Consider the following 25,336-nt stretch of genomic DNA (forward strand, 5'->3'; position numbering starts at 1 on the left):
GCAGGCGGGCGTGTAGGCGGGTGTGTCTGCACGAGGAGCGTTGGAGAGAAGGTTGAGTTGGGCGAGGGAGGCTGTGGAGTGAAAGGCTTCTCGAAGCGCGTGGAGGAGACGACGGGACCCAAGAGCGTGGAAGCGAAAAAGGAGATTCAGGTTGGAGCGGCCGCTATTACTACCCACCGCGTGCCCGAACTCAACCTTCTCGCCGCTTCTACTGGCATGGCGTTTTTATCCCTGCCCGCCCCATGCAGCGACGACGGCGACGGTCCGCCAAACGCGCTAAATGCCATGCGGCATCCTCACTTGCAGCGCGACGTGCAGCCCTCGCAGCCCACCCATCCGCGCAGAGCTACCACTCGAAAACCCAGGCAGACACCTGGAGCGAGCCGCCCCTACCACGTCGCCCAAGCCAACTGTCTGGCCTGTGTATTATCGCGCGCCCATGACACGCCCATGACGCCGCCCATGACCGTCAAAGCTGCCCCAACCTTGTCGGCCACCCATGTGCATGATGCTGCTGCGGGCCGGCAGCTTGCTTGAGATGTGTGACTCGCCAAGCCCTCGGGGACTCCCGTCGCGCTGTGATCTACGAGCCTTTAATTACATACACACGCCGCCGCAACAAATACTCTAAAAGGCCACGGCCTGCCAGTCTGCCCTGCACGCCGCGCCCTGCCTGCACCGCGCTTGCTCCAGAGCCTTCCCGTCGCTGCTGCACTGCGCGTGCGTCTACCGTGGCACAGTCGCCGCAGACTCATGGAACCACCTCGGGCTCTTGAATCGTCTACGGCCCGTCTCTGCGTCCCTCGTGTCGCTTCCTCTGCCAAGCCCATAGCTCGCGCATTCGACAGCTCACGAACCACGGTACGCGCCTGCGTCCGGTCAGCTTTGGTCCTACCCTCCGCTCCTGGCCCCGGCCGCCTGCTGCAATATGCTTTTTTGTACACATGCATCGTGACGCTGCCTCGTCCTCCGCTGAACTGCTTCTCCGACGTGTCGACTGCAAGTGGCCGCCTGCAGCACCACCCGCGCACTGCACCCATTGCACTGTCCTTGCCCTACCCGAGCCTCGAGTTCCGACTCACGTCGCCTGCCGTCTGCTTCATTTGCTGCCATGTCTGATAGGGCTGATCCATTCGGGGCGTCGGTCATTTTCCTCGACAAGGACGGCAACATCCCTGTCCGACTGTTGGTGTGTAACACTTCGGCAACCACGTCTGCTTGGACAACTGTGACGTGAGTGCCCTCTGCTCGCTAGTCATGGCCCTGCCGGTGCGTCTCGGCGACTTCAGGCACTCCTTCGCGGGGCAGTGTCTACGGGAGAGCCGATGTCTTGCGCCGGGAGAACCGTTCGTTGAGCGTAGCAGCAGCTCTTTTTCGCCTTCATGCGCACGCTGCTTGGTCATAGAGCCGATTCTGGCCAGTCCTGCCTGTGAAGAAACCATCCGACATCGTCTCTCTCAGCTGCTATTGCTTCGTGTAAGACGGCCGGCATGCGACGCAGCCCACTTTCGTCCTCGAATCACGCCTCTCAATCTGACATCCACAATTTGGCAAACCGTTCATCCCTTGCGCCGGCGAAGGCTTGCGAACTGGTGCCCATGGCAAAACACTTCCTCGCGCCGCTGATTCGACGCCTCCACAATAGTCGAGACAAACCGATACAAAGATTTCGACGGCACTTGTGCCTATTCTTTGGTAGTGGCGGTGCCGCAAGTCCCGCTGGTGACGAATCTCGGACTTGTGCGGATGTAGGCACGGTGGCATGGAGAATCGCGAAACGCCCAGGGCGCTTTCAGCCTCGGCTTCTCGCCGGCCTATTTTCACCTGACTGCATATACCTGACGACGCCGACACCTTGAACAAAGAATCGTCAGCCGTAGTTCATTACTGTCCACGCTTGCCCAAGCACCTCGTCCTGTGCCTCTTGCCTCGAGATTAGGGCGGACGGCCCGCAGTCTCTCGAGCTTAGTTTTCCACCGTCCAGGTCTCGGTCAAATTTAATCGACCAATCAGCACGTCCCTTGCCTAGCATTCAACTTACTTGGGCAAATCTCAGCATTCCAGCTGGCATGTGCCTTGCAGCTGCTGCTCGACGGGTAAATCCTATCGAGCACGACAAAAAACCTTGCTGCGGTCACAAGACGTCTCTACCGGTCAAAGCCGTCGTCCCGGCCACAGTGCCGTTTTCACTCATTGGCACCGTATTCAGCGGGATGACCGCTTGCAGCCAATCGCTTTTAATAATTGTTGTAATTTGATTGACTGCCACACCGTATTTCGCCCTTTCGAGTCAGTCACGAGCGCGTGATAGATGAGGCCCAATGCAGTCATTTGTCTGCGACTATATTCGTCTGAAACCATCAGTCCAAGGAGCGTCATCCTGGACTGGGCCGACAATCAAGGCCAGCAGCCTTGTGTTGCACATTGCAAAAGTGCCGTTGAATGCCGCTGATGACGGTTACACCAAGTGAGCGGATTGTGGGGTAGATCAACCAGGATCTGTTCTGGACGTGATCTTCAGCCGCCTCGGTCGATTCACCCAAGCAAATAGCCGCGCAACGTCCATCGCCACTGCAGTGCAGACTGCAAGCGATGCTCAGCCATGGTGGTGGCCATGGAGATTGCGACGCCGCGCGTGGACAGTGGGAGCTGGCTCAATTGGAACCAGGTGTATCCGCGGCTCGGGACGAGATGTGGAATTCCCGCGTGTGTCCCGTTGATAATTAGATTAACGAAGTTTGTGTCACCGAAGCCTTCCCGCAATATGCATAGCATAGCTGGAGATTGCGGAGTCTACCCATTCGTGTCACCGTAAGCAGCGCAAAAGGGCCATGTCGCTTGTGCCGCATTTTGTGTACCGCCAGCTGCAGGTAAAACCAGATTCAGATATATCAGGCGGGAAGATATCGTCAAGCCTCCGAGACGATGCCTCGCCCGTGGCACCGTTCTAGTGTCTGACAGGCATAAAGAACGCGGGCAATGCTTCCACAGCGCGTCCGTGGCCAGTGCAAAACAAACAACCTCACCGATCTGTCAAGGTGTGCTGGTGCGATAGAGGCGTGGTCAGTCTGGTGATGGCGTTGCATCGGTGTACACGCATTCCTTTGCATCCTGATAATACTTTTGATGCGCCGCAGTACCGCATGTTGCTGATGCTCCAACAAACGAGTTTCCGTCCTTGCAGTAGTGGTGTGAGGGACGACATCCTGTCGGATAAGCGGTATCCCATCTCCGTTCTCTACCCCAGCGCTCGTCCGCCTCATCTCGGGCAGACGACGGTGTATGCTCGCCTTACCGAACCCGGCGGAAGGCCGAGAAGGGCAAGGCGACACGTTTTGGCTTTGCGAGATCCAGCTGTGTCACAAACGCCGGTAAATATCATCTAGAGACGCGGAAGGGGTGGATAAGCGGACGCAAGCCATTGCGGGTCGATGGATCAGCCCGAAGCGTGCTAATTCGCGGAAGAAAGAAATATCTGCAGCTCATCGGTGTGATGGACGGTGGGATTCAATAGACACAACGAGTTGCCTTATAACCACACCGCCTTTTGAAGGCATTCTGAAGCTCCTCAAGGCCTCATTATTCAACTGGAATGCACTGTGCGATGCAAAATCGCGCCGTAGAAGGACCACAGCTCGCATTGGAATTCTGAAGGTTTGGCGTTGGAGCTGCTGGCGTCATGCTTACACCACGTCAAGCGCAGCCCAACAGCGTAAGCCGCTCAACTTTCCGCTTCTCATGAGTGCATGACGCTGAGCGATGCAGCAACTAACCGCCAGCTACTCAAGGCGCCGGTAAAGATTCGCTGAAGCCTTCGTCATGAGATGCAGCTGGCCTCGATCAGACGCGTTAGGGCGTAAACCCATGCATCCCAGACGGACAACGAGTGCGCCCCGAGCCGTAGCCGTGTATAGACTAACGCAACGTGTGCAGCATGTCACTGTGCCAAAATGGATAGTGGGGAGGCCAGCTGATCGGGGCCTGGCGATTACATGAAGCGATAGCTGCACACCCTGGCAAATCCTCTGCTGCAATGTCATGGCGAGAATCTGGCATCGATGCGGTCAGCCATCTATACTGCGCCGTGATCGAAAAGACGGAGAGTGAGCACTGTGCACTGCCTCCCCTCGTTCGTTTAGCCAGGGAAAAGCCGCTAAGAAAGACGGCAGGCCCGCGTCTGAGCGTAGCTTTTAGAGGGGGCCAGGGTACGAGCGAGCTAGATCCGAAATGAACAAGTCTCATCATAAGACCGAAGATACTGCATTTGGCATAAGTGCTCCCGTGACCTACTAGCGCTGCATGTTGATCCCAGTTATCCGCTCGTGCTGGAGCTAATGCTGCACGATGACTTAGTCTGTTGCATGGCATCGGTTGTGCCAACCAGTCAGCGCCACCGTGGCAGGGTTACACCAGCGTCTATTGGCGGTCTTTGCGCTTACGTGGCCCACTCCTCCACGCTCCCACCAATGTGTGCATCTAAATGACTTCGGCTCGAAGCACCGTGCCTCGAACATGCGTTGTTGAAATTGCTCTCATCAAGCCTCGTCATCCTCTGCGGCGTTGCTGTCATCGTCGGGCTCGGCATCGCTTCCTTCGTCGTCGCTCGAGTCTGACGTGTCGTCGTCGGGCATCGCGACGCTGTTCAGATAGGTGATCTGCCACGGTCGTTAGCGGCCTTGTGTGCAACGCCTCCGGGCAGATTGCTGTCGTCTGCCTTCACACCTGAAGGATTTTACGATGGGCGGGTGACTGCATTGCCAACGCACTACTGGCCGGCACTATAGTCACCCCATCGCTTGCAACGTACAGGCAATTCCCTAACAAGTTGCCGCCGCTCTTACCATCTCTTGTCCAATGGGAACGTGAGGCCGTTCATGTCAAGAGTATGGGAGAATAGACTTACAAAGGGTACCAGACTGGCTATGAGTTCGCCCACTCGCTCCAAGCCCCCAGGACCAACAATTTCATCGTCTGCGAGCTTCCGCCCCATGGTGTAGTTGCGGAGCCGCATAAGTTCGATATCTTTGTGGTCATGGTCATATCCCTGGAGAGCTGTCAGCAAACATGAACAGCTGCAGTGAGTTTGAAGTTTGTTCATCATAATCCCCGCGACTGGGCTTTGACAGACTGCTGCGAGCAGAGAACCCCGCCTACTCAAAGGGTGCTAGCTATGACAACTCCAACTCAGCTCAACTTGTTGAGTGCGGGGCGACTTGAAACTCTATTTGCCGGACGGCACACAGTTGTAACGCACAACCTTCCAGTACGAGACTGAAGCTAGTTGAACGTCATCGTGATCGTGTGCCGTTCGCGAGATGGTGTAGCGGAAGAGTTTCACGGATATACATCCTTGTAGGCGGGGAGCTTCCGTGCTAGTTTTGGTGTTGACCCGTGCCAGGCGGCGGACAGTACCCGATCGCGTCAAAGCCGTTGCCAGCCTTGCAAAAATCGACTCTGCTTGTGAGAAAACGTCGTAACCGTTATGTTTCACAAGCATATTTCATGCTTAATGACACAAAAGCTGTCTGCCGATGCCCTGCTGTCTTGTTGGATAGATTGAACAGATGCTGCATACCTTTGGATTGCGTTTCAGAGCGTTCGACTGATTCATCGACAGGCTCGTGAAAGCTTTCACAGCCTTCTTCTCGTCATCTTTGACTCCACCCAGGAAAGCCTCTCGAATACCGGAGTCCGTCAACATGGCCTTGATCTTGTGCGGTTTGCGATCAATGTCGCGTCGTAGTTTGGCGAGAGTCGACGCGTCAGGCTGCCAGAAGCCACCACCTTTCAAAGTCAGCGCATGCTCGTGGCAGGAAGATAGCAATGAGTATGAGGCGCAGGAGCCATTATCGCGCCGCTGATCATGATACCGCTTGCATAGGCAGAATGGATATACACTGACGTGCATCAGATGAATGTACCATCCCGACGACACCTCGCTGCACGTTGCCAAACCCCTAAACGAGTCGATACGTTACCTCACCGATACGGCGCGGTACAACCGAGAAGATAAGGTGTCACTCTACACTGTCCGACGGGGCATAGGCACATGGGTCCAATAGCGTGGCATGGTGACTGTCCATGTTCCCAGCATGACCACAACGTGCAGCGCTGGCCGGATCTGTCAATCTCACCACATGGCGATACATTGTCGTCTCCGGGCCTGCAGTCGTATAATGCGACACATGGTCAGGAGCGCAAGGTCGACCACACGACAACAGTCGTCGTAGAGCCGAGGCTCGTAGCAGATGTCGTGGTGACGAGCATTGGGTACACTTGCATACTTTATGCACATGGAGTCGAAAGAAGCAATGCGGTGGCCACGAGGTCACTTCGCACTGCGCTTGAGTTCCACGACAGCTCGCAGCTCGGGTGTCTCCGCGAAGACGAAGGAGAGGAGAATAGAACATACCTACGAAGCTACCACCGTTGGGTTGCACTTGAATGTAGTAGTGTGCGTAAGGTCCCTTGCGTCCCTGCACGTCGTGTACAATGTCAGTGTGGGTCTCACATAAGCTTGTACCGATGTGACACTTACAGTTCTTGACCAGGCCGCAGAAAAGTAAGTCTAGATCAGGTCAGCCTGCTTTATACGTAGCCATGAAAGGGCATCATGATGAAGCTATTCTTCGGAGCGCAGAGTAGATGCCATAGCGCCATGATGATTCGGCAGCATGCTGTGTCTTTCGACTTCGTGACACGGCTTCAAGGGCATGACCCCACCCTAGCGTGGCAGGTCGATGTATTCACTCACCTTGTACGGGGTTGGATCTTTCGAGAATCGAATGTCTTTCTATTGTGAGCATAACCCAGCTAAGACCACACTTCGGGCTCACCTCTGTAAATCCGGTAGATCTGCGCATTTTAGTAAATCGCACTGCGACAATCCAATCGGAAACACTCACTACATCTTTGACAGGCAGCTCTGGGATGGTCTCATCTGCCTCGATGATCTTCTCGGATACCTCCTCCGCAAAAGTCGTAAAATCCTGGCATGAAACTCTAAAGTCAGGGTCATGGACTACGATATAGACGTCAGCTAGCGGTCCGATCGCGCCGTTCCACGTGAAACAGAGTCAACCACTACTCACGCTTCAGCCATTGGCGGTCGTTGTTAGCCGTCAAGTCCTTGAGGAACAGCATTGTATTTGGGTGGATTGTGTGATCCAAGTACGGCGTGTCGCCTGCATCTCGAGCCTTTGGTTTCTTGATGATCAGTTGCGTTCCTGGTGCGAGCTTCGCACCGGGTTTCCATAGCTCTTTCTCATCAGCGGCCTTCTTGTGTATGGCAAGGCTCTTGGTTCCGCGCCCTCTAGGAGCTGCTCGCTTGCCCTCAAGGTCCTCGTCACTGGCGGTTTCATCGTGCTCAGATTCCGACGATGCATCCTTGTCGCTATGTTCCTCGAAGTCAGAAGCTACATCGTCATCCTCGTCATCTTCGGGCGCCGCTGCTGTCTTGGGTTTCTTCTCCTCGCTATCCGTGTCGCTTTCGGGCTCGACGTAAGACTTCCTTGCGGTAGCCCGTGCTCTTTTAGATTGCCGTGCTGGAACCTCCGGTGCAGGACGTTTGGAAGTGCTCCTGGGGGCACTTTCGCTTTTAGTGGCTTTACGTGGCATTATGTCGAGCAATGCAATTTGGGAAAGTGATAGGCGCGGTACTCAGTTGTCATTGCAGGTGCCTTCGCGGTTGCTTGGAAGATGACGCGCGCACAGACCATCGATGACGCACTCGAACGCGAAAATACAGCGCGTTGTCACGTTTCCACCCCAGCCAGAAAGCACGCCCGACTGACATGCCGACACGCTTCGAAGCTCGCAAGCAAAAGATCTTGGAACAACTGGACGCTCCAGATGGCGAGTACCATGATCTGTCGCCAAAGGGGTCCGTCGATGCGCCCATCCGAGGATTAATCGGCGAGATCAACAGTCTCCCAGGACTAGTCACCACTAGCAGCTGTTCGGGGCGCATCAGTGTGTTTTTGGAAGGGCGCAAATCAGACAATGAAGTACCAGATGCATTGCCTGAAGGCGAGACTTCACGCGCTGGACCAGGCGGAAAAGGTGGTGGGGGTGCATGGCTGTTCATCTCACACACCCCACTCGGGCCACACGAAGCAACAGGTGACATCATGTCAAAGTTTGGCTTGGGGAAGGCTGAAGCAACGGAGGGAACACCTAGCGTATCCAGCAGGTACATTCATCTTAAATTTGAACCTATGGTATCTTCAGTCGTCATAGCACGTTGACATGGTCTGACGTGGCACAGATACTCCACGTCCTGAGTGCATCGATGGATCATGCCCAAGGTGTCCTCACTGCTGCCTTAGCTGCCGGGTTCCGTGAGAGTGGCGCTGTGAGTCTAGGGTCAGCGAAGACAGCAGAGTCAAACCCCATGGTGGCTGTCCGGTCAGCTGGTTATTCATTCGACTCCATCATTGGGTATCAAGATGGTGATGGCCGCAATGTTGCCTTGGTGGACGAGCGGTATCTCCGAACACTAGTAAATATCGCAAACGAGCGATTCAACATCAACTTCGATCGCATAAGCCGGTTTCGCAAGGCCCTCTTGGAGGCGTACGAACCGACGACGACAAGTGGATCCAAGCCAGATTGGGAAGATGCGGACGCGAGGAAACGGCGGAAAAGAGAAGAAGGCCTTGCGCGGCAACAAGCTCTGCAAAACCAAGTCTCTCGAGAAGACAATGATTCATCAGCACCAGAGAATATAGACAGCATGGAAGGGATATTCTCCTGATAAAACATGGCACAACACAGACACATGCGCATCGACAAGAATGCCTGTGTTGAATACAACGAGAGTTCTGCTCTGTCGCAAACGGATATGACTCATGTTATGTCTATCGCGACAGCGGATTCGAGTCCACGATGAGTGGTTGCTTCTCTATATTGTGCGGAGCCATATGATAATGTCTCCGTCGACTAGTCTCCATAGCTCAGATGTAGAATAAGCGACGTTCAGCCAATTGTGCATCCACCGAGCCATCAAATTAGCTTATGTGTACGCAAAACCCTGGATTCGTACTTCTTTCTTTGCATGTTGTGATATCCGGTAACATAATGCCATATACTGTGTTTTCCAATCCCATTTTGGTGATGCTCCACCAATAGAGGCTTAGCGCGTATATGTCTCCGACGCAGATCGGCGACTTTGCTTCCATCTTCGCAACCATCTTCAACATACAAAAGGAGCATTGCATCTTCTCCAAACTTTCCAAACATTACCTATTGCACCTTCAAAATATCCTATATACCCATCAAGACTGCATTACAACTACCGAAATACCAAAACTACCCCTCACCACAACCCACCATCCAAGATGAGCTACGCAGAAGCCAACCGCCGGTACTTTGAGTACGCCACACCCTTCGCATGAAAGTTGATAGATAAACAAGAACTTGTGCTGATAAGTCCCACAGTGCCATATCCGACTCCTACGACAGTAAACCCTGGTTCAAAGTCGTCAACGACCGAGTAGCAACCACTCTACGCTCCGACCTCTCATGGGTAGGCATCCCCTTCACAGATTCCACCACTCAACCAGTCCGTCTTTTAGACTACGCATGCGGAACCGGCCTTATGACACGAGTCTTTGGCCCTTACGTGACGTCCACCCAAGGCATCGACATATCGCCCAACATGGTCTCCACATACAACACACGCGCACGCGACGCCGGGCTCTCCGAAGACGTAGTCCATGCCGTTGTAGGCGACCTTTTCGACAAGTCTGACCCTAACCCTGAAGCGCTTTCCGGAGAGCGGTTTTGGGATTTCGATATCGCGACTGTGGGGTTTGGGTTCCATCATTTTGAGGATGTGGTGTTTGCGGCGAGGCAGTTGAAGGAGAGGTTGAGGCCGGGTGGTGTGTTGGTTATTAATGATTTTCTGGAGGGAGGGGATCTTTTGGCGGCGGAGGATGGGAGTATGATTGAGGGGAGTGAGGGGAATCATGCTGTTCATGGTCATGGTCATCATCATCATGGGAGTGGGGAGGAGAAGGGTTCTGGATCTCACGGGCATGGGCATCACCACGGGCATCATCACCACCATGACTCTGAGAAGAAGCACGATGTTGGCGAAAGCAACACCGAGTTCCGGCAGAAGATGAATGCCTCGATAGTGGTTCCGCACTTTACTATCGACGGCGTAAAGCAGTTCTTCACGGAAGCTGGCTTCGTGGATGTGGATGTCATCACGATGAAAGAGAAGAACTACATGGAGTTCGGTGGCAAGAAGCTGTGGCGCACGATTCTGTTTGCTAGAGGGCGCAGGCCGATGGAAGGACAAGTTGGTCCGGGAAAGAGTGAACTATAAAGTGGAGTTAATAGTACAAGAGACATCAGCAATAGATTGTATATATGGGATATCAGCAACCGACACAGACATAACACCAAACACCAGACCAAGTGCCCTTCTATCCAAGAAAATACCAGTTTACCACTTCCCCTCCAAAGGCAGATCTCGGCTTGAGAAACCCACACTAATACCAAACTCGCCACTAGGCAACACCCAGTTCTGCCTCTTGACATCCCAATAACTCAAATCCCTTCTCGTCACATCAAACTGCACCAGCTTGCCTGCGTTCTTCTCAAGGTGAATCTTCTCAAAGCCGCGCAGCACACGAACAGGGAAGTCAACGGGCTCACCCGTCTCGTGGTCCTTGTAGTTTTGGGGGAAAGAAATGTAGAGCTGGACTACTGATGCGCCATCGACGGGTCCGGCGTTTTCCAGTGACGCCGATACAGTCAGGAGCGTGGTGTAAAGATCAGGGTTGCCACCTGGGCCACCGCCTGCTTGGCTAAGAGGAGATGGTGGTGCGGGGGTTATGGGGTCGGATTTCTTGATACCCTTTACGGAATCTAGCCATGGGTAGATGAATCGCTCGACCTGGTTGAAGCCCTCAGGGAACAGCACAGATTTGGGATCTGGTAGGTCGGTAGAATAGCTTGGTGGAGTCAGGCCGTCAGGTCGAGGCTTGGGAAGAGGCGTTTTGGCACCCTTTTCTTCGATGAGGAGGGACGACAGCTTGAAGTCTGTGTACGAAAGACCGTAGCCAAACTCGAATCGCGGGGCGATGTTCTGCTTGTCGAAGTGACGGTAGTCAATGTAGAGACCTTCGGAGAAGTCCTGCTGAGGCGCCAGACCATCCTTCGGGGTGGGAAGATACTTGATCTTGCTGCCTGGGCCGTAGTCGTCTTCCTTCTTGGCGATTGTGTAAGGTAGACGTCCAGATGGGTTGACGTCACCGAAGAGTACGTCTACGATGGCGTTACCAGACTCGGTACCTGGAAGATTGGCGATAATGACGGCTCTGACATTCATGATGTCGATGAACTTCTCCAGGATGACAGGCCCAACAGTGTGAATGACAACCACGACATCGCCCATGCCTTCTCCGCAGTCTTTAGCAACATCCTGAATTAGCTTGTCGCCGCCCTTTTGCAGATTAAGGTCATTCCTGTCACCACGAATGCCTTCATAGTGCTGGTAGCCCTCTCCGGCGTCGGCGTTGGCGAAGACAATGCAGAGGTCCTGATCGACGAGAATCTCCTTCTGGCTAGGCAGCTTGTTTTCTAGCCAATCGGTGACGTAAACAGTCTCGTTGTCGAACGCGTCTCGAATGGCGGACATAGGCTCCACTAGATACGAGAAGTTGACCGCGCCAGAACCCCATCCTGAGGCTAATGTACCTTCGTTGCAGCTCTGATCAGCGCAGTGGTTGATTCCCTCATGAGGGAGACGTGCATCTTCACCAAAGACACCAACACGGAACTTCGTCTTGGCCTTGCCGCCAGTCTTCCAGCCCTTTCGGTCCAGAGGCAGCATCTTGCCCTCGTTCTTCACCAAGACGGTACCTTCGGCTGCGACGCGACGTACTAGGTGTCCGTGGGCTTCTTTCCCTTCTCCTTGCGCGTTGACGTACTGGTTTACGATGCCTGTCTCGTGGTCCGATGGGCTGCCCTCGTGAAGCTTGCCAACCCTGTCGTTGGTCCACGAAGAGAAGTTTGGTCCGTCGTTTTCCCACTTGTCCTGGCCGACCTGATACCAAGATGCCACAACGCGAGTAACCATATCGTCGACACGCTCAATTGGCACGCTTCCATTAAGAACCGCACGGGTGAGCTCAGGGCCCCATAAGCTGTTGCCCTTGGCCCATCTTAAGCCATCTCCAGGCATGGTCATGTCCAAGCCCGCAAGAGCACTAGCCACGCCTGAACGTTGTGCTAGCCAGTCACTCTGAATGAAGCCCTGGAAACCGAGCTCATCTTTCAAGACTCCATTGAGCAGCTTAGAGTTTTGGCAGGCATAACTGGAATTGACCTGGTTGTACGAACACATGACACTGGTCACTCCAGCTTTGACGGAGTCGGCGAAGGGCCATGCGTAGATCTCGTGGAGTGTGCGGTCGTCGATGTTGCTCGATATCGCGTTTGGGAGGCCCCACTCCCATGCTTGTCTGAAGTGCTCTTGTTCATTGGCGACATAATGCTTCGCGGTAGCCATGACGCCCTCGTCCTGGATGCCCTTGATGGTTTGGGCAGCTGCAATGCCCTGTAGAACGGGATCTGAACCGAAACCCTCCCAGACGCGACCACCAGCTGGCAATCTCCCGAGAGGACCCATGGCAGGACCCAGCAGGACGTTGACGCCCTTGAGGCGTGCTTCTTGGCCGTGGGCCTTTCCACGTAGGTACATGAGTTCCTTGGACCAGGTCGCGCCGGTGGTGATACCGGCAGGGAATGCGGTGATGTTATCGGCGAATCGAATACCCAATGGACCATCCTGAATACATTAGTTTAGTCCTGGAGACATGCGGAGTGTACGTACCTGTAGACACAAGCTGGGGAACTTCAGCCTGTCTACGCGCCCAGTCTGGCCGACGCAGAGATCCATGCTCCAGCCTGTGCCCGTTGTAATGTTGACCTTCTCAGGCAGCGTCATCTGCTTGACCAGGTCCGCAGCTCTCTTGTAGCTGTCCTCCCATGCCTTGTCGGTGCCACCCTTTGGCGAGGGGTACCACGGCGGACTCAGCCCATCCTCAGGCACAGAGACCTTGTATGCCCATATACCACCCGAAGCGAGTATCAAGACGGTGGCGGCGACGAAGACCAGCAGCCAGCAGCAGCACCGTCCTGGCGCACAGCGCGCCTTCCTTTGCTGTATGGGGAATGGGGCCGCGTCCTCGGTGTCTCTGTAGGACGCTTTCCGGACCTTGAGGTCACCGGCACTCTTTTTGCGCCTGATCTTGCTGTCGAATGCGAGTGGGTCGTGTTCTTCAAGATCTTCTAGCGTCCCGTTGGATTCGGAGGAGAAGCGCGTCGGGGTCTCGACATCGTCGTCGACGGGGTTGTCGAGCTTGGCGTACTTGCCACGGCGCATTTCGTGAACTTCGTAGGGCGGCATCTTGGTCGGAGCCGGGGCCTGCTTTAAAGGAAGAGGTGGGTGGTGTTGTGTCGTTCGCGGCTCAAACGGCTAGGCTATCGATGACGGCGCGAGCGTGAAGCTCTATGATGTTGAGGCTAGCATTGAATGCGATAACTCGGCAATCACGGGACCGTGATGCATCAAGTAAAGAGGATGCAAATGATGTTTCTGCAGGACAGAAGACACAGCGTACACAGCGAGAGTCGTGGTTCAAGGCGAATGTTTCACCGGGCTGGCTTGCGCGCGATGGCGTCTCGTCCCTGACTAGGTGCCGATCTCGTGGGTCGACTCCCGCCCGCGCTTGCGTCCAGACGGGCCTTCTGATTGCCCATCATCCACCCTTCACCAAACCACGTTGATATTGTTTGCATAAATGTTTGAATTCATGGCTACATTTCCCAACTATCTGGTTTGTCGCTTCTAACTTCACATCCTCTCCAACACGCCTATGACCTTCGACGCTTATGCGCCGACCTGGTCCAGTATACCCTGCAGGTTGATCGACTTGGGGCGCTCGATAGGCAGACCCAGTGCCCTGTCCCAGATCAGCTGTGCAAGCGGGCCCAGACCACGACTGACACCGAAGGTCGCTGTGTAGTAGAGCGTCTCCTTGAAGCCGAAGTGGTGGAAGAGAACACCAGACGACGAGTCGACGTTCGGGAAGGGGTTCTTGGTCTACAAAACAGGTCAGTAACGGTATAAGTTGATCGAGATATGCCATCTTACCTTCCCATGCTCCTTGAGGACATCCGGCGCAACCTCAGAGTTCTTCTTGACCAGCTGGTAAACTGGGTCTGCCGCAATCTCGGGTCGTGCGTTGGCAAAGTCCATCAGAGCTTCGAATCGCGGGTCGGGCTTCCTGAGCACTGCGTGTCCGTAACCAGGGATAACACGTCCAGACTTGAGGACGCTCCAGAGGAACTCATTTACATCCTTCTCGGTGAACTTCTCACCAACGACCTTCTGCATGTCAAGGATGAAACGCAGCACCTCTTGCGCAGCCAAACCGTGCAAGGGTCCTGCGAGTCCTTGAAGCCCAGCACTGTAGCTCAGGAAAGGATCGCTGAGCGCAGATCCGACCAAGTGTGTTGCGTGTGCGGAGACGTTACCACCCTCGTGGTCACCGTGCAGAGCAAGGTACAACCGGAGAAGGTCTTGGAAGCCCTCGTTCTCCTTGCCTGGCTTGCCCAACATAGCAGCAAAATTGTACGACCAATCTTGGTTCAGGTCAATCTCGTTCGGGAGAGCGCCTCCGCCACAGTATGCGTTCTGGTAGATCTTCGCGGCGATGGTAGGTAGTTTGGCGAGTAGACTGATGCAATCGTCGAAAGTAGGCTCCCAGTAGTCGGCTTTGTTAATGCCCTTCTCGTAGGCTTTCGCGAACTTGGACTCGTAGTTCAATGCTGAGACGGCGCATGCGAACTGTGTCATCGGGTGGAGATCTTTGGGGAAGTCATCCAGCATCTTCTCGACAAATTTAGGAATCTGGCCCTTCTCCGCGAGCTCCCGCGAGAGTGCGCGAGTTTGTGATACTGATGGTACTTCGCCTGTGAGGAGCAGCCAGAACATGGCCTCAGGAAGCATCTCAGTGCCGGAAGTGCCCTTGGGCAGCTCCTTTTGGCAGTCTTTGATGGTCTTGCCGTGGAATCGAATGCCCTCGTTCGCATCAAGAACTGAGCCTTCCCAAACCATGGCCTTAAGACCCCTTCATACTGTCAGAGCACGTTTCTAGGTATATTCTGGGCTCATACCTCATGCCACCGAGCGCATTCTCAACCTTGACATCGCCGAGCTTCTTGTCGGCATGTGCCTTGACCTTCTTGAGGAGTTCGCGCTTTGCGGGCAGAACCTTCTTGAACGTCTCCTTGAGATCCGGCTCAGAGGAGGAAGAGTAGCTGCATGCTTGCACTGTAGCAAACAACGCGTTAGGACGATGGCGGCTGGATTAGGTGACCCAATGGCATACCAGAAATAAAAGGACGCGCCTGCAAAGCGTTTGTCAGCTCTCAATGTCTTGTATATGCTGTCGTATAACTTTTGAAGCTCACCTTGGCGGCCCGTAGAGCTCGGGAAGCTGATCGTGCGCTCAATGCCATAGCTAGCTTTACGTGGGGTAGATGCGGGGGACGGGAGTATCACTCTTCAACACACGGAATGCAGAATTCAAGAACACGATGATAGCGTTACAAACTTCACGAGCAGCTAGCAGAGAAATGTTGACGGCAACTCTCGGTAATGCAGCTATGATGCGCCAGGCACGCGTGGTCCGTTGATGCGAGTGCAGCGTCGAATGATGGACCGAGGGGCAGCTGGACGGCTAGACGTGGGCTACATACCTCGGTAGTGACGTCGGCCACGCGCATCCCTGGAGAAACGTTACCGCAAACACGACGCCGGACGCACTTTTTCATGCGAGCCATCGCTATCTGCCTACGCGACGAAGGATTGGGTCAAAATTGAAAAAGGCGTCTGTGGCGAACGTCGTCACCTGATTCCCTCCGAATTACGGATACTTTTCCGTACCTGATTACCAACTGACTCCGCCGCCATCCTACTAAGATACACAGAGGGATTCTGCTGGCTGGGGTCTCATCCACACATACACCTCCAACATGCTACGCACAGTATCGCGCTCCATCGCGCGCCAGGGCCGATCGTCGAAAATAGCGAGCCGAACACCACAACTCCTACGCCCACTCTCCACCACGGCAATTCGCATGTCGAGCTCGACACTCAAGAATGTAGACCCTCCAGTATCGTCAGCGCTCCCTGGCGATTCCTTCCAGCTGCTCCCCGAAGCTTCGAAAGCGGGCCAGGCGGAGGATGCGCTCTTCGAGGAGCAGGTACAAGCCGTCAAGGACTGGTGGGCGTCACCGCGGTACAAGGGCATCAAGCGCCCATATTCTGCGGAAGATGTCGTGAGCAAGCGGGGAGCGCTTCAGCAGTCATACCCCAGCTCGCTAATGGCACGGAAGCTGTTTAACCTTCTCGAAGAGAGGGCAGCCAAGGGCGAGCCCGTACACACCAGTGCGTTTATCCTAGCCTCCATAGATAGTACAATGGCTGATCATGTGTTTTCAAACTCCAGTGGGCGCAATTGACCCCATCCAAATGTCTCAACAAGCTGCGAACCAAGAAGTCCTCTACGTTTCCGGATGGGCGTGCTCCTCCGTCTTGACCTCCACGAACGAAGTCTCCGCCGATTTTGGCGACTACCCATATAATACCGTACCGAACCAAGTCCAGCGGCTGTTCAAGGCTCAGCAATTACACGATCGCAAGAACTGGGACGCAAGGAGGAAGATGAGTGCAGAGGAGAGGGCAAAGACACCTTACCTGGACTACATGAGGCCAATCATTGCTGATGGTGACACTGGGTACGTTTCCACGATTGGAAAAGCACGTTATCAAGGAATTAACGTGTATCAGTCACGGAGGTCTCTCCGCAGTCATCAAGCTGGCGAAGCTGTTCGCCGAGAACGGAGCCGCGGGTGTTCATTTCGAAGACCAACTTCACGGCGGAAAGAAATGCGGACATCTTGCAGGCAAGATCCTCGTACCAGTCGGCGACCACATCAACCGCCTGGTAGCCGCACGATTCCAATGGGACATGATGGGCTGCGAGAACCTTGTCATTGCGCGCACTGATTCGGAGAGCGGCAAGCTCATCTCCAGTGCGGTCGATGTGCGAGACCACGAATTCATCAAGGGCGTCACAGAAGACACCGAGCCCCTCGCCGAAACACTACAGAATATGGAGGCAGCTGGCGCACCAGGCAAAGAAATCGACCAATACGAGGCTGCGTGGGTGAAGAAACACAAGCTCGTAACGTTCGACGAGGCCGTGGTCCAGCACCTCGAGAAAGAAAGTGCGTCCCAATCAACAATCGACTCATACCTCGACGAGACCAAGCAGAACCCGGACTACTCTCTTCTCAAGCGCCGGAAAGTCGCAGAGAAGTACACCAAAACACCTGTGTACTTCAACTGGGATATTCCCCGTACACGTGAGGGCTTCTACCATTACAAAGCCGGCGTCGCTGCCGCAACCAAGCGCGGTAAGGAATACGCTCCATACGCAGATCTTCTCTGGGTCGAGACGGGCGACCCGAACGTGCAAGAAGCTGCCAGGTTCGCCGGCGAGATTCGTGCGGTCCATCCTGACAAGAAGTTCGTATATAACCTCTCTCCCAGCTTCAACTGGATGGGCCAAGGCTTCTCCGAAGAAGCGCTCAAGTCATTTGTCTGGGATCTGGCGAAACACGGATTCGTCTTCCAGCTCATCTCGCTTGCCGGAGTACACTCTACTGCCACGATCACCTGCGAACTAAGTAGGGCATTCAAGGACGAGGGTATGCTTGCGTACGTCAAGCTGGTACAAGCAAGGGAGAAGGAGCTGGGTTGTGATGTGCTCACCCACCAGAAATGGTCTGGCGCTGGATACATTGATGGCATTTTGGGAGCGATCCAGAGTGGCAGCTCAGGCAGCAAGAGTATGGGTGAAGGAAACACCGAGACGGGTTTCTAGAAATGTAAATATAAGATAGCAGATCAAGAGGTGATTCGAGTGTTCAAAAGATGCCTGATGCTCAGCGCGTGACTAAAGAGGAAAGGCGGGATCTGGGGCTCTTGCCTCGGTCCAGCCATCTTTCCCGAGCAATCCATCATCACGCTCAATACCGCCCCTGCCTTCATCTCGCGTCCACAACATCTGATACCACTTCAAAGCGATTCTGCAATTCGAATAATATGGCCAATAAGCCCGCGATACCCGAATGGCAACGTGCCTCTGCCGATAACGCTGCAACGTCATCCGAGCCCGAAGAAGCGCGCGCGCAACACGCTGTCGAAGCCCCAACACCAACCGAAGACGACGTTGAGAGAGATGACAAGGAAGAGCAGCCATCAGAAAGCCCAGAGCTACTAGATCAGGCGTCGCGCTTTCTTGAGGATGATACAATCCGCGATGCGCCGCGCGAAAAGAAGGTCGCGTTCCTGCAGTCAAAGGGTGTGAGCCCCGAGGACATCGAGACACTGCTGGGTCAAGAGCCACAAGAGAGCACGAATACAGAGCTCGAAGCAGCTGGAGAGCGGTCGTGGTCAACAGTGAGTGCAGACACCCTACAGTTGGAGCGCATGAAGCCCAGGCCATCGACAGTCTCGTAGAAGAAAGATACTAACATATACAGACACCGCCAAAGCCGACCGAGGCACCCGAAGTCACATCTCAGCCTCGCGAAGTCATCATTCAGCCCCGCGAAATACCCCCGATCGTCACCTACCCAGAGTTCCTCGCGAATACCGAGAAGCCACCACCACTCATAACCACTCAGCGCCTCGTAACCACCGCATACGTAACAGGAGGCTTGATGGCGAGCATGTATGGACTTGCAAGGTGGATCGTTGCGCCCATGACACACACCCTCGCCGAATCAAGACAGGATTTCGCATCGCATACGCAAGAACAGTTGAAGGAGCTGAACTCAAGACTGGAGAAGGCAGTGTCCGTGGATCCTGCTAGCAAAGTAAAGGCGGTTACAGATGCTGCAGATGATATCTCAGAGGCAGACACCGATCCCACTGAGCTTTACCATCGCGACTACGGCACCCAAACCACACCCAACCTTTCCCGCCGACCGTCTACCTCTACAGACCCACACCCCACCGTAACAGCGCACGAAAACCGCCTCAAGATTATAAAGTCACATCTTGAAGAGCTCGACACGAACCGTACCAACGACGGCAAATCAAGGGATGGATTGCGGACGAAGGTGTCAGACTTGACTTCATACCTGACTGAGATGGACTACCAGAACCAATACTACCCTGGCATGGGCCGCTATGGAGCCACCTATAACTGGTCTGGTCAAAGTAGCACTGCACAGAATGACCAGATCGAGGTTCTGAAAAACGACATCAGGGCTGTCAAGGGTGTGTTTTTGAGTGCGAGGAACTTTCTGGTGGGAGGAAGGAATGCGCCGCCGATTCCTACCGGTAGAGTAGGTTCGTAAGATGGTAGTCAAATCGGAACCTCAGTGCAATGAACTTTATATGTGAGTGTGTATCAGAATCACGGTGTTGGTGCGCATGAGCATGATACTCTTCTCTGTCAGGTGATGTTCACCTAGGTCATCTAGAGCAGCCTGTAATGCAAGGGAACTCTAGTTTGGACAGCGGAAGTCCGGCTGATCTTCGACATTAGTATGACACTGGACCGTTCGCGGCTCTTGCCCCACTATACGTCATACCCAGGCAGCGACACCTTACCCTGCTCAGTTCAAGTAGATGCCCCTGGACGTCCACTGCACAACCACAACACTGACTTCAGAGCCTTCTTATCCTACAATCATGTCGGGTTGGGCGTCTAAGTTGACCTCCTTGGGTCATTCCAAGTCTGAGGACAAGGACGAAACGTCGCTTACCACGCTTCTCGATGCAGACCAATGCGCGGATCTGACCTTCTTGATAGCGACCATCACCGCATCCATGCGACAGTCCCTGGTCGATACCTTTACCGCCGAGGAATTTCCAATCGACTCCAAGACTGCTAAATCAGAGGAGGAGATACTGCAAGATGCGCCTTCCAACCTCGACGATGTCGATGTTGCCAAGGAAGATAAGATCAAGAAAGAAAGGCAGGCTCGCGAAGAAGATGCGAGGAAGGAGCTCGCACAGCCTGAAGTGCAAGAGTTGAAGCAGGAGATGCTGAAGTATTTTGATGGTTGGCGAGGTAGCGTCATCAGCAGAATCGGCGAGGTAGTCAACTCGAAAGAAAAGGCCAAAGAGCAGACACGTCAGGTCGAAGACAAGAAAGTTGAACAAATCAAGAAGAAATCCGAGACTGGTCTGAAGAGCATTTCGAAGCTCGATGAGAAGGATGAAGACGAGGACAAAATGTTCAACGAGCTTTATCCACCTGTTCCCAACGCCCTCACTCAATTGGAAGAGAGCAAACGAGCACTCATACTGCATTCGCTGGTGCTCATACTTCTGAGCCTGGAGCACTACTCAGCACATTCTCGCGTCCTGAATCTTTACCTCACAAGTTCACTCGGGCTGAGTAGAGCCGTCCTGAAGAAAGATGAGGAGACTGTTGCCCAAGGTCTTTTGGAGGCAGCATCTCAGCAACTGAATGCTGATGCCGAGACCAAGGAAGCGGCCGAGAAATCGCAGAATGCTCGTAGATGGAAGGTCGGCCTTGCTGGTGTTGCTGGTGCTGCGTTGATCGGTGTCACTGGCGGGCTTGCTGCACCGCTCCTTGCGGCGGGCGTTGGAAGTGTCATGGGTGGGATCGGTCTGGGTGCTACTGCAGCCGCAGGATATCTGGGTACTCTTGCTGGTTCTTCCGTTCTTGTTGGCGGGCTGTTCGGTGCGTATGGTGCGAAGATGACTGGACGGGCCATGGACGACTACGCCCGACAAGTCGAGGACTTCGCATTCATCCCAATTCACCGTACTCAGGATCCAAGGAAACAGGACAACGAGTCTCGTCGCCTACGTGTCGCTATCGCTGTCTCCGGTTGGCTGCGCGACCCTGAAGAAGTATCAAAGCCATGGAGATATATCAGTACGGGGACAGAAGGCTTCGCACTTCGTTGGGAGCTGGAAGCGCTGCTCAAGCTCGGACACAGCCTCGAGACATTCGTGACTAGTGCTGCTTGGGGTTACGCAAAGAAGAAGATCATCGAGCAGACTGTCTTCGCTGCGATGACGGCTGCAATGTGGCCACTGGGCTTGCTGAAGATCGCGACTTTGCTGGACAACCCGTTTTCGAAAGCCAAATATCGCGCCGAAAAGGCTGGTGAGGTCCTTGCAGATGCATTGATCAACAAAGTCCAAGGCGAACGACCAGTCACTCTTGTTGGCTACTCTCTCGGCGCACGCTTGATCTTTTCCTGCCTTGAGAAGCTGGCCGAGCGCAAAGCTTTTGGACTTGTTGAGAACGTCGTCCTCGTCGGCGCTCCATGCCCTTCAGATGTCGCTGATTGGCGGCGTGTTCGTTCCGTAGTGAGTGGCCGTTGTGTCAACGTCTTCTCCAAGTCCGACTACATCCTTGGCTTCCTCTACCGCACATCCTCTATGCAACTTGGCGTCGCGGGTCTGCAGCCCGTCGTCGGTGTACACGGCGTTCAGAACGTTGACGTCAGCGATCTTGTCGACGGTCATCTCCAATACCGCTTCATCACAGGTTCCATACTTCGCAAGATCGGCTTCGAAGACGTCGACATCGAAGAAGTAGAGCGTGCAGAGGCTGATCTGGCAAAGGAGAAGAAGAAGGAAGAGGAGGAGAGGGCAAAGAATGAAGGTAGCAAGGGAGAAGGTGACGAAGAGAAGGAGAAGGTGGAGCTGGAGCAGGCTGTCGAAAAGAAGCAAGAGCAAAGCTGGATGCAGGTCACGCAGCAGAAGATGAAGGGCCTCGATATCGGTGGGTTCGTGAAGGGTCTACCGGGGAAGGTGGCTCCGGAATATGGAGCGGAGAAGACGGCTAAGAAGCATACGGGTGACTTCAAGGATACGAAGTAATGCGCAACACTCATATGAGTTTTGTGAGGGACTTTCGGGTCAAGGTTTTTGTACATTAACTAGGGAAATTGCGGATCATCAGGTCTCATTCGGTGAAGGCTCTATGTTTGAAGAACAGGTCGCAAAAGCTGGTGTTTTGTTTCGTAGCATACAAAATCAGCTGCAAAATCCGGTCCATCATCGTAATTGCATGTGCTCCATTCGTTCATGTGAAAGCTTTCCCCAGCTTAAGTCCCAATGCGGTTAGTCGATTTGTGGGGAAGCCGAGGCATTCGTTCACATGTCGCAGGTGAGGCTTACAGGCGACACCTTCTGCGACGTGCTGATCTACCAAACATCACAACCGGCGCGCGCAGTATATTGCATCTCGCTAGCTTATCGCGACGGCATATGTAACTGGCCAGGCCACGATACTACGCATTCCACAACACTGCGTATGTACTGAGATCAGCCACCACGAACCGTTACGCCACGCTGCTCTACGCACAGCGTCAATCTCTCGCATAAGACCAATGCCTCGTCCACGATAGCCATGGCTGTCTTTTCGAAACCGCTCTCTTCCCACCGCCTCACGAGCGCGTCTGCCAAAGCCATAGTCAACGACCTCACACGCCTGTACCTCCAGCACCGAACACGCATATCACGCGCCGTCTACCTCACCCTCTTCGTCGCGCTCATAAACCGCATACGGAATGCCATTGCCGAGCAGAAGGCCGCTTCAATACGGCGTGCCTCCAAAACAGCGGATAAGACGACAGCAGGCGAGGGTGAGGCAACGGGGAGGAAGAAGGTTGAGCTGAACAGGGAGTTCTTCAAGAACCTGCTGCGGCTACTGAAGATATGTATACCTGGGTGGAAGAGCAAAGAGTTCAGGCTCTTGATCGGACATAGTGTGTTTCTGGTGTTGAGGACGATGATCAGTCTGTACGTCGCGGAGTTGGACGGAAGACTGGTTAGTGCGCTTGTACGAGGGAAAGGAAGGGAGTTCCTCCTGGGACTGGTTTGGTGGATGGCTGTGGCCGTGCCAGCAACATTCACGAACAGTATGGTATGTCAGACTTCCTGTCCTCCCACCAGAGAGCGAGACGGCAAGGCCGCAGCCGCCAACGGGCGACCGAAGACATGCTAACAGACCCAGCTCTCGTACCACCAGTGCAAACTCTCCCTCCAATATCGGACGCGTCTCACGAACCATATCCACTCCAAATACCTCTCGCAGATGACCTTCTACACGCTTTCCGCACTTGACGATCGCATCGCAAACGCCGACCAACTCATAACCGTCGACGTCTCCAAATTCTCCAATTCGCTCGCCGAACTCTATTCGAATCTTGCGAAACCGGTACTAGACATCATAATCTACAACTACTCGCTCTCGCGCAGCGTCGGTGGCGAAGGCCTATTCTTCATGAGCCTTCTGGTTCAGATCTCGGCCAACGTCATGAGGGCGCTTACCCCTCCGTTTGGCAAATACGTAGCGGATGAGGCGAGGTTGGAGGGCGAATTCAGGTTTCAGCACTCTAGGTTGATCGATTGGAGCGAGGAGGTGGCACTGTATGCGGGACATGAGGCGGAGAAGGATACCTTGGATAAGGGATACTTCACGCTGATCAAGCATGTCAACCGGATATTGAGGAGGAGATTCTACCACGGAGTCATGGAGGACTTTGTGATAAAGTACTTTTGGGGTGCGCTGGGATTGCTGCTCTGCAGTGTGCCAGTGTTCTTCAAGGTGCCGGGAACAGGCGGTATGACTATGGGAGATCGGACGGAAAGTGAGTACTCAGAATCCGCAGTCCTTGTTTCATATTGCGAGGAGGATGATTACTGACAAGTGTTACTACAACAGGCTTCGTCACCAACCGGCGAATGCTCCTTATGTCTAGCGACGCTTTCGGTCGCGTCATGTTCTCGTACAAGGAGATCACCGAGCTCGCCGGCTACACTTCACGCGTTTCAACCCTCCTCGACGTAATCGACGACATACAAGCTGGTCATTTTGAGAAGAAGCTCGTTTCTTCCGCCGACACCGAGGAGAACGCATCCGTTCTACGCGGTCGCGGCACTGTAACCGAAGGCACGGATATAGAGTTCATCGACGTGCCTATAGTATCTCCAAACGGCGATGTGCTCGTGCGCAAGCTTTCCTTCAGTGTAAAGCCGGGAGACCATCTCCTCATCGTGGGACCCAACGGCTGCGGAAAGAGCAGTCTGTTCCGCATTCTAGGCGGCCTCTGGCCTGTATACGGCGGCAAAGTACGAAAGCCACCGTTCGAAGACATCTTCTACATCCCCCAACGTCCGTACCTCTCGCGCGGAACGCTGCGTCAACAGATCATCTACCCAGACTCGCTACATGACATGCACTCTAAATCCATTACCGACAACGACATCCTTTCGATTCTCGAGACCCTGAACCTAGAATCCCTCATCGACCGCCCCGGCGGCTTCGACGCTGAAGCGCAATGGGAAGACGTGCTTTCCGGGGGTCTCCAGCAACGCGTCGCCATGGCGCGGCTTTTCTACCATAAACCCCGGTATGCTATCCTGGACGAATGCACGAGCTCTGTGACACTGGAGGTAGAGCGGGTGATGTATGAGGAAGCGAAGAGACTGGGTATCACCCTTATGACAGTCAGTCACCGGAGAAGTCTTTGGAGGTACCATACTAGGATCCTGCAGTTTGACGGCCAAGGTGGCTTCTACTTTGGAGGGCTGGATGCGGAGAGGAGGGCGGTGCTTGAAGAGTAAGTTCCTTTCCATTTGGGGTGTCTGTGAGCTTTTTGGAGTATGCGAGAATACGCGCTAACATTTTGATAGTGAGAAGGAAGACATCGACCTGCAGCTCAGAGCTGTTCCGGACATTGAGCAAAGGATCAGGGAGTTGGAAGCTTCGCGGTAACGGATGTGGATGCATGTGGTCGAACAAGTTTAATGGGCGCTGATATGTGGTAGCCGCGGTTCTGTGCGTAGTTATATCATATCTTGCATGGAATATATGAAATGGCGCACTGCAACGAGAGGGCATAGCTTCGTAAGCTCACCGCGTGATATATCACAAGATAATGCATACATACATCCAATGCTGATTAGATACGGATGCATCTATATGCAAATGGTGCACGCATGGCGGTGACATGCATGATACTAAGGGCTTTGCATCTGCGATGTTGAGGCAGAAGGTGGCAGCAGTAGCTTGAGAGTGATGTAGCGCGCAGGTGTAGAAGGCATCTTGCACATGTGGACGCACGACGCGCATGAACACTCAGTAAAAACAGTAAATAGGTGGCGGTATGATCATAGAGGAACATCAAGTGTGAAAGGAACAACTCCCATAGACAGCATCATCATGCTACACATCGCAAGAGG

The 25,336-nt window shown here is 54.1% G+C and overlaps 9 protein-coding genes across 9 annotated transcripts; 5 read left to right on the forward strand and 4 right to left on the reverse strand.

The window, feature by feature from the left end:
* Positions 1 to 4,535: 4,535 nt before the first annotated feature.
* J4E93_005905 (uncharacterized protein) lies at positions 4,536 to 5,701 on the reverse strand (the record flags this gene model as incomplete). The annotated part of the gene is made up of 3 exons (XM_049343823.1): positions 4,536 to 4,655; positions 4,904 to 5,044; positions 5,576 to 5,701. The coding sequence occupies 3 exons, from the start codon at positions 5,699 to 5,701 to the stop codon at positions 4,536 to 4,538; spliced, it is 387 nt and encodes a 128-aa protein (XP_049199056.1).
* A 1,382-nt stretch (positions 5,702 to 7,083) lies between these two features.
* On the reverse strand, positions 7,084 to 7,617 carry J4E93_005906 (uncharacterized protein; the record flags this gene model as incomplete). Its single annotated transcript, XM_049343824.1, has 1 exon — positions 7,084 to 7,617. The coding sequence occupies one exon, from the start codon at positions 7,615 to 7,617 to the stop codon at positions 7,084 to 7,086; it is 534 nt and encodes a 177-aa protein (XP_049199057.1).
* A 176-nt stretch (positions 7,618 to 7,793) lies between these two features.
* J4E93_005907 (uncharacterized protein) lies at positions 7,794 to 8,755 on the forward strand (the record flags this gene model as incomplete). Its single annotated transcript, XM_049343825.1, has 2 exons — positions 7,794 to 8,219; positions 8,267 to 8,755. The coding sequence occupies 2 exons, from the start codon at positions 7,794 to 7,796 to the stop codon at positions 8,753 to 8,755; spliced, it is 915 nt and encodes a 304-aa protein (XP_049199058.1).
* Positions 8,756 to 10,453: 1,698 nt separating this feature from the next.
* J4E93_005908 (uncharacterized protein) lies at positions 10,454 to 13,423 on the reverse strand (the record flags this gene model as incomplete). Its single annotated transcript, XM_049343826.1, has 2 exons — positions 10,454 to 12,802; positions 12,848 to 13,423. The coding sequence occupies 2 exons, from the start codon at positions 13,421 to 13,423 to the stop codon at positions 10,454 to 10,456; spliced, it is 2,925 nt and encodes a 974-aa protein (XP_049199059.1).
* A 483-nt stretch (positions 13,424 to 13,906) lies between these two features.
* J4E93_005909 (uncharacterized protein) lies at positions 13,907 to 15,540 on the reverse strand (the record flags this gene model as incomplete). Its single annotated transcript, XM_049343827.1, has 5 exons — positions 13,907 to 14,119; positions 14,171 to 15,149; positions 15,196 to 15,352; positions 15,411 to 15,429; positions 15,493 to 15,540. The coding sequence occupies 5 exons, from the start codon at positions 15,538 to 15,540 to the stop codon at positions 13,907 to 13,909; spliced, it is 1,416 nt and encodes a 471-aa protein (XP_049199060.1).
* Positions 15,541 to 16,056: 516 nt separating this feature from the next.
* On the forward strand, positions 16,057 to 17,972 carry J4E93_005910 (uncharacterized protein; the record flags this gene model as incomplete). Its single annotated transcript, XM_049343828.1, has 3 exons — positions 16,057 to 16,471; positions 16,533 to 16,821; positions 16,874 to 17,972. The coding sequence occupies 3 exons, from the start codon at positions 16,057 to 16,059 to the stop codon at positions 17,970 to 17,972; spliced, it is 1,803 nt and encodes a 600-aa protein (XP_049199061.1).
* A 221-nt stretch (positions 17,973 to 18,193) lies between these two features.
* Positions 18,194 to 19,455, forward strand: J4E93_005911 (uncharacterized protein; the record flags this gene model as incomplete). Its single annotated transcript, XM_049343829.1, has 2 exons — positions 18,194 to 18,550; positions 18,634 to 19,455. 2 exons carry the CDS (start codon positions 18,194 to 18,196, stop codon positions 19,453 to 19,455), a joined length of 1,179 nt encoding a protein of 392 aa, XP_049199062.1.
* A 337-nt stretch (positions 19,456 to 19,792) lies between these two features.
* On the forward strand, positions 19,793 to 21,967 carry J4E93_005912 (uncharacterized protein; the record flags this gene model as incomplete). Its single annotated transcript, XM_049343830.1, has 1 exon — positions 19,793 to 21,967. The coding sequence occupies one exon, from the start codon at positions 19,793 to 19,795 to the stop codon at positions 21,965 to 21,967; it is 2,175 nt and encodes a 724-aa protein (XP_049199063.1).
* A 532-nt stretch (positions 21,968 to 22,499) lies between these two features.
* On the forward strand, positions 22,500 to 24,869 carry J4E93_005913 (uncharacterized protein; the record flags this gene model as incomplete). Its single annotated transcript, XM_049343831.1, has 4 exons — positions 22,500 to 22,919; positions 23,106 to 23,742; positions 23,817 to 24,714; positions 24,788 to 24,869. 4 exons carry the CDS (start codon positions 22,500 to 22,502, stop codon positions 24,867 to 24,869), a joined length of 2,037 nt encoding a protein of 678 aa, XP_049199064.1.
* Between the last annotated feature and the right edge of the window lie 467 nt (positions 24,870 to 25,336).

The sequence above is a fragment of the Alternaria ventricosa genome (genome assembly GCF_023758065.1).
Source record: "Alternaria ventricosa strain BMP 2768 chromosome Unknown scaffold_9, whole genome shotgun sequence".
Taxonomy (NCBI): domain Eukaryota; kingdom Fungi; phylum Ascomycota; class Dothideomycetes; order Pleosporales; family Pleosporaceae; genus Alternaria; species Alternaria ventricosa.